The sequence below is a fragment of the Bubalus kerabau genome, chromosome 15 (assembly GCF_029407905.1).
Source record: "Bubalus kerabau isolate K-KA32 ecotype Philippines breed swamp buffalo chromosome 15, PCC_UOA_SB_1v2, whole genome shotgun sequence".
Lineage (NCBI taxonomy): Eukaryota > Metazoa > Chordata > Mammalia > Artiodactyla > Bovidae > Bubalus > Bubalus kerabau.
Genome location: NC_073638.1, coordinates 80,498,333 through 80,511,968, shown reverse-complemented (window position 1 = coordinate 80,511,968; position 13,636 = coordinate 80,498,333). Strand labels below are relative to the sequence as shown.

Below are 13,636 nucleotides of genomic sequence, written 5' to 3'. Positions count from 1 at the left end.
TTACAGGTGTAATGCAATGTTTGTATCTGGAAATATAACAGAAGAATTTAACAGTGGTGATCTTCAGAGAGGCAAACTAGAGGTTGGGAATCAAGGGGTAGAAGGAGACTTGGGTCTTACTCTATGAACTTTTACACATCTGAATTATCAACCCTGCGGACTGTTTGCTTTACCACCACACACACACACACACACACACACATACAAGGCAAGTAGACAGGAGAAGGGATGCAGGAAGAAAGGAAATAAGAAAGAAGCAGGGAGGAAGAAAGGAACGAAGGGGAAAAAAAAGGAGTGGTGAGGATGAAGACAAGGAGGAGAGGGAGGCAGAGAAGCAAAATAAAAAGCAATTTGTCAGAAGCAGGACAACCTTCAAAAACGAAAGCAAAGAGTCCCTGATGGCAGAAACACACAATAGGTTTGTCCCCTCTGGAAAACTGAAATTTTCTTCAGCAGAAAATAGCTATTAAACACTGTTTTCTTGTTTTCTCCACTGAGATGGAAACCTCAGTGTCAGAACCTCAGGCTCCCAAGGGACATAGCATTGATCCCTTAAGCCCCAGCTAGAAAATGCCTGATGGGAAGGAACCACACAGAGAGACTTGGTGAGCCATCAGCCTCCACCAGTTGCAGGAAGAGAATCTGGAGGCCATTCCTAAGTAAGTAAAGCCACATAATTTCCATTTTTCAGCATCAGCTGCGTATCATTGCTGTGTGTCCAAGAAGTGGCTGAGAGAAGGGTCAGGGCCAAAGTTCCATGTGCCCCAGGACCAGTAGGAATAGACTGGAAATGGAGTAAGGGAACTCAGCTGGGCTGAGCATTGCCTGGATAAGGACATCAGTGATTAAATAATGAAATGACTCAATTGATCAATAGATCAGTCAGTATTTACACCCTTAATGTATTATTTGCATGTGTTATGATGGCTACTTGATAAACACTAATTCAAACCTGCCTGTTTGCTGGGAAGTTTACATAAATTTACTTATTGATCTTCGTGATTCTGCAAAACAGGCTTTACTTTTCCCCCTTCTTCTTCATTTTCATGAAGTTTTGTTTTGAAATAAGCATGCATTTACAAAAAGTTTCAAAGATAGTACCAAGAGGTCCCATGTGTTCTTTACCAAGTTTTCCTTCCAAGGCTGTATCTTACATAATTATAGTAGGACATCAAACAGGATTTTTATATTGGTATATGTGACTGTGTGTGTATAGCTCTATGCCATTTGGTCACATCTGTAGATCTGTGTTACTACCACTACTATCAAGATGTGGATGTACCCTATGTCATATTCCAGTAGACCTCCCTCGTGCTGTGCCTTGGAATCACACCAATTCCCTTCTGACACCACTCTGACAATCTGTTCTCCATCCCTATAATTCTGTCATTTTGAAAATATTAGAGAAAAGGGAACATCTGATGCTACATGACCTTCTTTAAGGTTGGCTCTTTTTCTCTTAGCAGAATACTTTTGACATTCATCCAATTTTTGAAAGTGTCAATAATCCACGTCTCTTTATTGATGAGCAATATTTCACAGTATGGATGCACCACCATTTCCTTAACCAGTCACCTATTGGAGGACATTTTGGCTGTTTACAGTTTGGGGTTATTACAAACGAAGCTGTTATGACACAATTTTTTGGTATCGTCACTCTTTTTTATTTTGGCCATTCCATTGGATGTGTAGTGATATCTCATTTTATTCTAAATTTGCATTTTCCTGTTGTCTAATGATATTGGACATCTTTTCATGTGCTTGCCTATCTATTGTAGCCCTCTTTGGTGAATCGCCTATGTCATTACCCACTTTTACTTTTTTTTTTTTAACGTTGAGATTGACAGTTTTTTATACACTCTGGAAATGAGTCTTTTGTCAAAAATATTTTATCAGTTTGAATGAATGTGGAAACCTTATTTCCCTTTGCATCTCTTTACTCTCTCTATTTGGAATGTATTAATACTTGTCATAAATATTCCTTCCACATACACTGAGAACCACATTATACAGGGTCAAAGTTTTTATTTTAGCTGTCAAACATAGTTTATAAAACTTAAGAGAAGGTAAGTCTATTGTGTTTATCCATATCTTTGCTCTTTCTATGCTCTCTCTAATTTCTTTATATTCCAAGATTCTTCCTTTTAGTTCAGTTAAAAGAAAGAGTTGACTGGATAGGAAAACATGTTGGAACTATATGCTGTGTATCATTTCAAAGTAATGATATACATGTTTCAGTGCCATTCTCCCAAATCATCCCACCCTCTCCCTCTCCCACAGAGTCCATACTGAAACATATATAATATCATATATGATACGAATCGTCAGTCCAGGTTCAATGCACAATACTGGATGCTTGGGGCTGGTGCACTGGGATGACCCAGAGTGATGGTACGGGGAGGGAGGAGGGAGGAGGGTTCAGGATGGGGAACACGTGTATACCTGTGGTGGATTCATGTTGATATATGGCAAAACCAATACAATATTGTAAAGTTAAAAAATAAAATAAAAAAAAATAAAATAAAATAAAGTAATGATATACATTTGTTTAAAGAAAGGGAAAGATTTAGAGTGAAAAGACTAATCAGAGGATTGAAACAGTGGCTCTATTGATATCACACAAAGTGGACTTTACAGCAAAGAAAACTGCCAAGGACAGTGAGAGATGTTATGTAGTGGCAACCAAGCAAGAGCAATGTCAACGCTAAAGGCATAGGCGCCAAACTGGTTTGTCAGCAACTACTCTGTGTCTCGCCCAGAGTAAACACACGGTAATTATTCAAAAGAAAAATAAACCAAAGAAAGTGTGAATGTTTAACTTCTTTTTGATCCTAGCTGTGTGTTTCAGCTCTTTGAATCAGAGAGGCATACTAAAGAAAAATAAATAAATGCACCATCTTGAAAGAAAACAAAGCAGTGTGCACGGATTTTGATAAAACTCCATGTGACTTAAATAGCTGTTTTCCTACATCTCATAAATCTCTTCATTCATTGATTCTTTCACTCATTCATTTATTCATGTATCCAGTTAATCACTGTTTGTAGAGGTAGGAACTTTCCCTAATGGCTGTGTTCTTGGAACCTACAATCTATGAGAAAATAGAAACTAAGCAAAGATGGAGAAATAATCTTACAAATAATTACTAAAACTGATGTAAATCCTAAGGAACAAGACCCATGGCAGGAGGAAATGATACATTTGTGTGAAAATAATCCTGGAGGAAAAGTCGTTCAAACTGAGACCACTGGAAAAGTAAGAGCTAGCAATGGAAATGCTGATAGAAATAGAAAATGAACCACAGATTATTTAAGGCAGGAGGAGGAACATGCCAGACCGGAGGAGCCAGAAATGGAGGAGAGCAGGAACAAGAGGAGTCAGGGGTGCTGGGTGCATAATAGCAAGGAAATAAGAGATGTAAGATGTGGACAGGGAGTAAAGTGGAGCAAAATTGCACAGAATTCTACAGATGTGTCAAGATTTTTGGATAAAAGAGTTTGTCTTTTGGTATATTGTAGCCTATTAATAAAATTATATGGTGAGCAAAAGGAAGCAAACATAAATAAAAATGTTTCTATATGATCTTTCTAAGACATATTTATGAACCAGAAGCTGAGAACACAGCTTCCAGTCCCTGGCAATTTCCCCAAACTGTGTGTCAAGTTCTCGAAGTTGGGGAGCAAGCTTCGGCCACCTGTATGTTAGCCTTTAAAGTCCAAGTAAATTATGCCGCAGGAAATATGCTTTGATCCCACTGAAAAACCAAATATTATGGCATTTCCAATTCCAGAATCAGTCTAAGAATCACAATGGCCTTCCCTTTCTCAGTTCTTCTTTCTTTGCCACTTTTCAACTGATATTTAATTTTACCAGCCATGGAGCAGAACAATGGCACTGAAATGACTGAATTCATTCTCCTGGGATTCGCTGGTCAACCCAAGTACTGGCATGTCCTCTTCACAGCATTTCTAGTGATCTATGTGGCCACCCTGGTGGGTAACATTGGCATGATCCTCCTCATCAAGACTGACTCTTTCCTTCACACCCCCATGTACTTTTTCCTCCAAAACTTGGCTTTTGTTGATCTTTGTTATACCTCTGCTATCACGCCCAAAATGTTGCAGAATTTTGTGGGCACAAAAAAATCCATCTCATTCATGGGATGTATGGTGCAATTACTAGTCTATGGGACTTTTATAACAAGTGACAGCTACATCCTGGCAGCTATGGCAGTGGACCGTCACGTGGCCATCTGCAACCCTCTCCATTATCCAACAATCATGTCCCGGAGGGTCTGCATTCAACTCTTGATTGGTTCATACTTCATGGGTTTCCTAAATGCCTCTGTAAATGCAGGTTTTACTTTCTCACTGAACTTTTGCAAATCCAATAAAATTAATCACTTTTTCTGTGATGAGCCCCCAATTCTGGCCCTCTCATGCTCCGACATTTATTTCAACATCATGGTACTAGCAGCCTCTGTGGGGTCTAACTTGACGCTCACCATGTCAGTTATCATCTTTTCCTACATGTTTATCCTGGCTGCCATCCTGAAGATCTCTTCTGCCGCAGGGAAGAAGAAAGCCTTCTCCACGCGTGCTTCGCACCTGACAGCTGTCACCATTTTCTATGGGACGCTCTCTTACATGTATCTGCACCATCGTGCCACAGAGTCTCAAGAGCAAGAAAAAACGGCTTCTGTGTTTTATGGGGTTGTGATCCCCATGTTAAACCCCCTTGTCTACAGCCTGAGGAACCAAGATGTGAGAGAAGCCCTGAAAGGGATAGGAAAAAAAATACTTCAGGTTTAATCCTTGATTTCTGGTTCTCTACACAACACGAACAGTGCCAGTTTTTAAGAAATCAAAACAAAAAGCCAAACAACATAAAGTTGCTCAACTTATTAACATGGATCTGAAATTTAAAGTAACAGTAAGATAGCCACCTTACACCAATATGACTGGCAAAAACTGAAAAAGAATAACAATGCCTATTAATCGCTGTGATGTAAGGAAAAAGGATGCTCCCACACACTGTTAGCACTGTTTCCTGCCAATTTCTGCCCCTGGGAGTAATTTCTCCTTCCGTTAAACCCATAGTGCTTCTCTTGTATCAATAAATATTATTTATTTATCACTTCCTATCTAAAATATTTATTAAATATAAGCTCTTTACTGTCATTTATAAGCAGTTGAAAAACACTTTCTTTCATGACCTTTTAACATCTGGTATAGAGCCTTAGACACAGTAGGTAGTCTATGAATATTGAATGGACCAGATGGATGGATGAATGATGATTTAAAAAAAAAATACGATGAACAGCTTTCTAACTGTAAGTTATGTGAGGATATAGCCTACCTTTATGGTCTCCAAATAGCAGTCTGTGGCTAGCAGCATTCAAATGACCAGGAAAAGCTTTTATAGTGTCAATTACTACACCCCAGTCCTGGAGATATCAATTCAGTAATATCAGATGGAGCCCAATATCTTTAAGTATCTATATAAATGGAATTGTAGATACTAGAATTGTAGATGCTTTAATTGCAAGCTCCACTAGAAAGCAGTTTTTTTTCTTTTTTTATTTAAATTTATTTATTTTAATTTAAGAGGACAAGATTTAGAATCTTTTGGAATGTGGTTTATGTCCCAACCATGCTGTTCCCCAGAAGTGTTTTTTTTTGGAAGTTAACTGATTTTTCAAGCCTTCTTTCTCCTAGTAACACATATCTCATGAGATTTTTCAATGTGCTTGTTGGCTTCTTTGTCAAGAACAGAAAAGATAATGCATAGAAATTGTAGTTCCCTGCACTCATAAATTCTAGATAAAAGTTCAAAGTAATGAGTGTGTGTGTGTGTGTGTGTGTTCAGTTGCTCAGTTGTGTCTGGCTCTTTGCAGTCCTATAGCCTGAAGCCCACCAGGTCCCTCTGTCCATGGAATTTTCCAGGTAAGAATATTGGAATAGGTTGCCATTTCCTATTCCAATAAGTAGTAACAAGGACTTTCAACATGGATATGACAGATATTACAAGAACAATTTCATCACGCACACACACACACACTCAGAGTCGATAAGAACTCTCTGAAGATTTGCAACATGAAAACTTTCCCCTCTGGGAAACTCCTCTCTCCTTCTGAAGAAAACTAATTAATAAAGGTTTTTTCCTTTGATCCTGTCTCAGCACCTGTAGTCACAGACACTCAAGGGAACAAGTAGTAATCTCATAGACTTTAGCTATGAACTCTCTCCGTGGGGAATTCATCTGGTGGGTAGCCAGCCTGCCCTAGTCTGGGAAGAAAATCTAAAGACAGGTTGCGTGTTTCGTATTTAGCTTTGCATAATTCTGGAATATGAAGATGAGAGTAAAATCTGTAGGATTAGAGCCAATATGCTAGCATAATTAACCCTAAGAGTGAACAGAGCCATCTTATCATCAGCAAAAGAAACTATAAATGGAGAAAGAAAATTACTAATGGCATGGATAAATCACAGAATGGCCCTGAAGATGACAGCTAAAATATTAGCTTAAAATGTTCCCAACCTAACATAAACAACCCGTACAGAATCTGAACAATAAACAGAGAAGGCCACTCCATGACTGAGATGGGCCAAGACATAAAAAAGGGCCACCCTGTGAGTTTGTCTGAAATAGGAGTGAGATAAGGACTCTTAGCAACCAGAAAAATAGCTAAACACTTCCCTTTTCCAAATGAAACGAGTAAATGCTCCTTCTTTACTCACTTTAATTTTCTCACCTCTTAGGTACAAATTATCAAAATATTCAATCACTGAATTCCTAAAAATAACTTCCTAAATCCTTCTTAAACTCACCCAGCACAGGCCTAAATCCTGCAAGAAGCCTTCCCAGGCTCCTCTTATCCAGCACTCTGGTCCCTCCAGGGACTATGTATGTGCTTCTGCAGCTTGTTGGCTAGTGGGCATAAACAGACAGTGTGGGCATAGACAGTGTGGGCATAGACAGTTGGAACTGTGGCAGGCACATCTATTATTTCTCTTCAACTTTACTTCTGTTGTTATCTGTTTTTGTTGCAAAAAGAAATTAATATGGGTCCATTTTTTTTACTGGAGGATAATTGCTTTACAATAATGCGTTGGTTTCTGCCATATGGCTTCCCTAGGGGCTCAGTCGGTAAAGAGTCTGCCTGCAATGTGGGAGAACTGGGTTCGAGCCCTGGGCTGGGAAGATCCCCTGGAGAAGGGCATGGCAACCCACTCCAGTATTTTCTTTCTTTTTTTTTTTTTTTGTCTAAAAAAATGTAATCACTTTTATACAGATATGATTTACATTCAGTAAAATGTGTACTTTGTCATTGTACAAGTCAGTAATTCATGAGAAATGTATATTATTATGTGACCACCACCCAAATCAAAACATAAAATTGACATCACCCCAAAAAATTCCTTCCTGGTCCGTTACAGTCAATCCTTTCCTATATACATATCCCCAGATATCCCCTGATCTGACTCCCTCCATCACAGTTTGCTTTCTCTAGATTTTTTTAATCTTAATTGGAGTCTAATTACTTTACAATATTGTGGTGGGTTTTGCCATACATTCACATGAATCAGCCATGGGTGTACATGTGTTCCCCATCCTGAACTTCCCTCCCACCACCCTCCCCATCTCATCCCTCAGGGTCATCCTGGTGCACCAGCCCTGAGCACCCTGACTCATACATCGGACCTGGACTGTGGGAGAAGGCGAGGGTGGGATGATTTGAGAGAATAGCATTGAAACATGTATATTATCATATGTGAAATAGATCGCCACTCCAGTATTCTTGCCTGGAGAATTCCATGGACAGAAGAGCCTGGTGGGCTACAGTCCATGGGGTCACAAAGAGTCAGACATGACTGAGTGACTAACTTTAACTTTCTGCCATACAACAACACAAATTAGTCATAATTATATGTAATGAAAATCCCATGGCCTGAGGAGCCTTGTGGGCTACAATCCATGGGTTTGCAAACTGAGCGACTTCACTTCACTTCACTTCACTTCATATGTATATATATCCCCTCCCACCTGAGCCCACTTCAAACTCCCCATCCCATCCCTCTAGGTCATCACAGAGTGCCAGGCTGGGCTCCCTGTGTTATATAGCAGATTTCTACTGGCTATTTTTCATTTTTTTTTTAATATAACTGGTTAAAAAAAAAAGTTGCATTTAAAAGTTTTTTTCAAAGTTAAAAAAACCTAGCCCTACTTCCAACTCATCAACTTACTTAAATTGTTCATATATCCTTCCAGATGGTGTTCTCTTCATGTAAACACACACACAGAAATTTTTAAATTAAAAATCAGTTCACACTCCACTTGTTTTTCTGAAAAATGCTTTACCCACTTAACAGTATGTCATTAACATTTTCCCTAAGGATAATATAGATTTCTCTCTTTCTTATTAGCTGTTTCATGAAGGTACAAACTATGAATTAACTCTGGTTTGTTTCAGTATCACCCTATCTATTGTCAATTTTTTGCTATTAAAAAAACCAGTAATGCATAGAATCTTTGTGTTTCAGGTAAACTTTTTCCACCTTATTTTATCAAATAAGGTTATCAATCTGAGGTTGAGGAAACTTACAGGTCTATTAAACCACATATCTATTAAATATTAAATGGCAGTTCTAAGATTCAAATCTAGAACTTTCCAGCTTCAAAGCCTATCCATTTTCCATTGCAAGCAATATAAGATAAAGCCTCAAAGTTGCTTTAAATACAATATAATAGGATGCAATATAATTTGGACAATTTTAGAACATAGGTTTTATTCATCCAGCTAAAAGTCCCTTCCAAAACTCCCATTTCTGCTTGACATAGAGTAACAGGAACTAGATTTATCCTCCTGCCGGAAACAAGAAAAGCTGGACAAAATATATGAAATACTAGTCTGCAAGACACTGTACATCAGGCAATAAAGGACAGTGGTTCCTGAGAAGCTAAAAACAAATAAGCCCTAAAATTTCCCCAGCTTTCTGTTTTAAGTTCTTAGACCACGGTGCAGCAAGGGAAGACTCAGGAAATGTTTAGTGGACTTCCTAAAGGAAATGGAGCTAAAATTTTGGAGAAGGCAAGGCAACTAAAGTTTGCATAATAGAATGCTGAAGAAAGTGAGTTGTACAGAGAAAGAACCCCGAGATCTGCAGAAGATCCCTCATCAGTTACTTGTGAAAGTGCAAGTTTTGGTTGCTCAGTCGTGTCCAACTCTGTGACCCCAGGGTCTATAGCCCCCCAGGTTCCTCAGTCCATGGAATTCTCCAGGCAAGGACACTGGGGTGGGTAGCCATTCCCTTTTCCAGGGAATCTTCCTGACTCAGGATTAAACCCATATCTCCTACAATGCTGGTGGATTCTTTACCATTTGAGCCACCAGGGAAGACCATCAGTTAGTTAGCTGAGTACTAATCGGTACTGCTACTGCTACTAAGTCACGTCAGTCGTGTCCGACTCTGTGAGACCCCATAGACAGCAGCCCATCAGGCTCCTCCATCCCTGGGATTCTCCAGGCAAGAGTACTGGAGTGGGTTGCCATTTCCTTCTCCAATGCATGAAAGTGGAAAGTGAAAGGGAAGTCACTCAGTTGTGTCTGACTCCTAGCGACTGCATGGACTGCAGCCTACCAGGCTCCTCCGTCCATGGGGTTTTCCAGGCAAGAGTACTGAAGTGGGGTGCCATTGCCTTCTCAGTACACACATGAGGAAATAATTTGAGGGAGGGAAAGAAATACTGAATAGATTATAGATAACAGTGCTTGATGCTCACACAAGGCTGGGAATACCATCTGTTCCCACCACCCAAAACTCAAGATACATGATACATTGCTTTGGGTAGAGCACACAGAAAGGACTTGCCTCAGTAGCCCTAAAATAAACCCTACTCCAGTCACAACTAGCAAATCTACAAACCAAGACTCAGACGGAGCAAGCAATTTCCAAGCCACTTAACGGTGTTCCAGAGCAAAGCCCAAGAATATTTATAAGTATATGAAGTTTTATATATATACTTTATCATATAGTACATTTTATACTTATACCATAAAAGTCTATGAAAATACCTATAATTATATGAAGTTTTATATATATACTTTATGTATATAGTACATTTTATACTTATACCTATAAGTCTATGAAAATACTTACAAGTATATGAAGTTTTTAGAGAAGGCAATGGCACTCCACTCCAGTACTCTTGCCTGGAAAATTCCATGGACGGAGGAGCCTGGAAGGCTGCAGCCCATGGGGCCGCGAAGAGTAAGACACAACAGAGTGAATTCACTTTCACTTTTCACCTTCATGCATTGGAGAAGGCAATGGCAACCCACTCCACTGTTCTTCCCAGGAGAATCCCAGGGACGGTGGAGCCTTGTGGGCTGCTGTCTATGGGGTCGCACAGACTTGGACACGATGGAAGCGACTTAGCAACAGCAATATGAAGTTTTATATATATACTTTATATATATAGTACATTCTATAGTTATAACATATCAGATCAGATCAGATCAGATCAGTCGCGCAGTCATGTCCGACTCTTTGTGACCCCATGAATCGCAGCATGTCCATCACCAACTCCCGGAGTTCACCCAGACTCAAGTCCATCGAGTCAGTGATGCCATCCAGCCATCTCATCCTCTGTCATCCCCTTCTCCTTTTGCCCCCAATCCCTCCTAGCATCAGAGTCTTTTCCAATGAGTCAACTCTTCGCATGAGGTGGCCAAAGTACTGGAGTTTCAGCTTTAGCATCATTCCTTCCAAAGAAATCCCAGGGCTGATCTCCTTCAGAATGGACTGGTTGGATCTTCTTGCAGTCTAAGGGACTCTCAAGAGTCTTCTCCAACACCACAGTTCAAAAGCATCAATTCTTCGGTGCTCAGCCTTCTTCACAGTCCAACTCTCACATCTATACATGACCACAGGAAAAACCATAGCCTTCACTAGACGGACCTTTGTTGGCAAAGTAATGTCTCTGCTTTTCAATACGCTATCTAGGTTGGTCATAACTTTCCTTCCAAGGAGTAAGCATCTTTTAATTTCATGGCTGCAGTCGCCATCTGCAGTGATTTTGGAGCCCAGAAAAATCAAGTCTGACACTGTTTCCACTGTTTCCCCATCTATTTCCCATGAAGTGATGGGACCAGATGCCATGATCTTCATTTTCTGAATGTTGAGCTTTAAGCCAACTTTTTCACTCTCCACTTTCACTTTCATCAAGAGGCCTTTGAGTTCCTCTTCACTTTCTGCCATAAGGGTGGTGTCATCTGCATATCTGAGGTGATTGATATTTCTCCCAGCAATCTTGATTCCAGCTTGTGTTTCTTCCAGTCCAGGGTTTCTCATGAGGTACTCTGCATATAAGTTAAATAAGCAGGGTGACAATTTACAGCCTTGACAAACTCCTTTTCCTATTAAGAACCAGTCTGTTGTTCCATGTCCAGTTCTAACTGTTGCTTCCTGCCCTGCATACAAATTTCTCAAGAGGCAGATCATGTGATCTGGTATTCCCATCTCTTTCAGAATTTTCCGCAGTTTATTGTGATCCACACAGACAAAGGCTTTGGCATAGTCAATAAAGCAGAAATAGATGCTTTTCTGGAAATCTCTTGCTTTTTCCATGATCCAGTGGATGTTGGCGATTTGATCTCTGGTTCCTCTGCCTTTTCTAAAACCAGCTTGAACATCAGGAAGTTCATGGTTCACATATTGCTGAAGCCTGGCTTGGAGAATTTTGAGCATTGCTTTACTAGCATGTGAGATGAGTGCAATTGTGCAGTAGTTTGAGCATTCTTTGGCATTTCCTTTCTTTGGGATTGGAATGAAAACTGACCTTTTCCAGTCCTGTGGCCACTGCTGAGTTTTCAAATTTGCTGGCATATTGAGTGCAGCACTTTCACATGCTCCTCTTTCACTTTCATCAAGAGGCTCTTTAGTTCTTCTTTGCTTTCTGCCATAAAGCAGGTGTCATCTGCATATCTCAGATTATTGATATTTCTCCCGGCAATCTTGATTCCAGCTTATGCTTCCACCCGGCCAGCGTTTCTCATGATGTACTCTGCATATAAGTTAAATAAGCAGGGTGATAGTACACAGCCCTGACGTACTCCTTTCCCTACTTTGAACCAGTCTCTTGTTCCATGTCCAGTTCTAACTATTGCTTCCTGACCTGTTTACAGATTTCTCAGGAGGCAGGTCACATGGTCTGGTATTTCAATCTCTTTCAGAATTTTCCACAGTTTGTTTTGATCCACGTAGTCAAAGGCTTTGGAATAGTTAATAAAGCAGAATTTTTTTTTTTTTTTTCCTGGAACTCTCTTGCTTTTTCTGTGATCCAACGGATGTTGACTATTTGATCTCTGGTTCCCCTGCCTTTTCTAAATCCAGCTGAACATCTGGAAGTTTATGGTTCATGTACTGTTGAAGCCTGGCTTGGAGAATTTTCAACATTATTTTGCTGCCATGTGAGATGAGTGCAATTGTGCGGTAGTTTGAGCATTCCTTGGCATTGCCTTTCTTTGGGATTGGAATGAAAACTGACCTTCTTCAGTCCTGTGGGCACTGCTGAGTTTTCCAAATTTTCTGGCATATTGAGTGCAGCACTTTCACAGCATCATCTTTCAGGGTTTGGAATAGCTCAACTGGAATTCCATAACCTCCACTAGCTTTGTTTGTAGTGATGCTTTCTAAGGCCCACTTGATTTCACATTCCAGGATGTCTGGCTCTAGGTCAGTGATCACACCATCGTGATTATCTGGGTCGTGAAGATTTTTTTTGTACAGTTCTTCTGTGTATTCTTTCCACCTCTTCTTAATATCTTCTGCTTCTGTTAGGTCCATACCATTTCTGTCCTTTGTAGAGCCCATCTTTGTGTGAAATTTTCCTTTGGTATCTCTGATTTTCTTGAAGAGATCCCTAGTCTTTCCCATTCTGTTGTTTTCCTCTATTTCTTTGCATTGCGCTGAAGAAGGCTTTCTTATCTCTTCTTGCTATTCTTTGGAACTCTGCATTCAGATGTTTATATCTTTCCTTTTCTCCTTTGCTTTTCACTTCTCTTCTTTTCACAGCTATTTGTAAGGCCTCCCCAGACAGCCATTTTTCTTTTTTGCATTTCTTTTCCATGGGGATGGTCTTGATCCCTGTCTCCTGTACAATGTCACGAACCTCATTCCATAGCTCATCAGGCACTCTATCTATCAGATCTTATATGGTATCTTATACCATATAAGTCTATGAAAATACCTACAAGTATATGAAGTTTTATATATATACTTTATATATATATATATATACTATATATATATATATATAGTACATTCTATACTTATACCATATAAGTATATGAAAATACCTAGTAACACACTTGTTAAAATTCACATGCCTGTTAGCTAATACAAAATTGCCATACATGCCAAAAACCAGGAAAACATGCCATAAGGAATACAAAATTCAATTGTCAAAACTGACCAAAATTGCCAAAAATGTCAGAATTATCAATCAAGGACATAGAAACAATTATTCTAACTATGTTCCATATGTTCAAAAAAGACAAGTAGAGATGTGAAGGACAAGCTTGGAGCCATAGTGTCTGATGATTTTAAAAAATCAATTGCATTGAATGGGATTAAC

At 39.5% G+C, this 13,636-nt stretch overlaps 1 protein-coding gene across 1 annotated transcript; it reads left to right on the top strand.

Moving 5' to 3' along the window:
- Positions 1 to 3,873: 3,873 nt before the first annotated feature.
- Positions 3,874 to 4,809, top strand: LOC129628923 (olfactory receptor 5AK2-like). Its single transcript, XM_055548560.1, has one exon. The coding sequence runs from the start codon at positions 3,874 to 3,876 to the stop codon at positions 4,807 to 4,809; it is 936 nt and encodes a 311-aa protein (XP_055404535.1).
- Positions 4,810 to 13,636: the final 8,827 nt, after the last annotated feature.

Excerpts from the sequence above, each read along its gene's own strand:
- LOC129628923 (XM_055548560.1), top strand. The coding sequence starts at position 3,874 with ATGGAGCAGAACAATGGCACTGAAATGACTGAATTCATTCTCCTGGGA.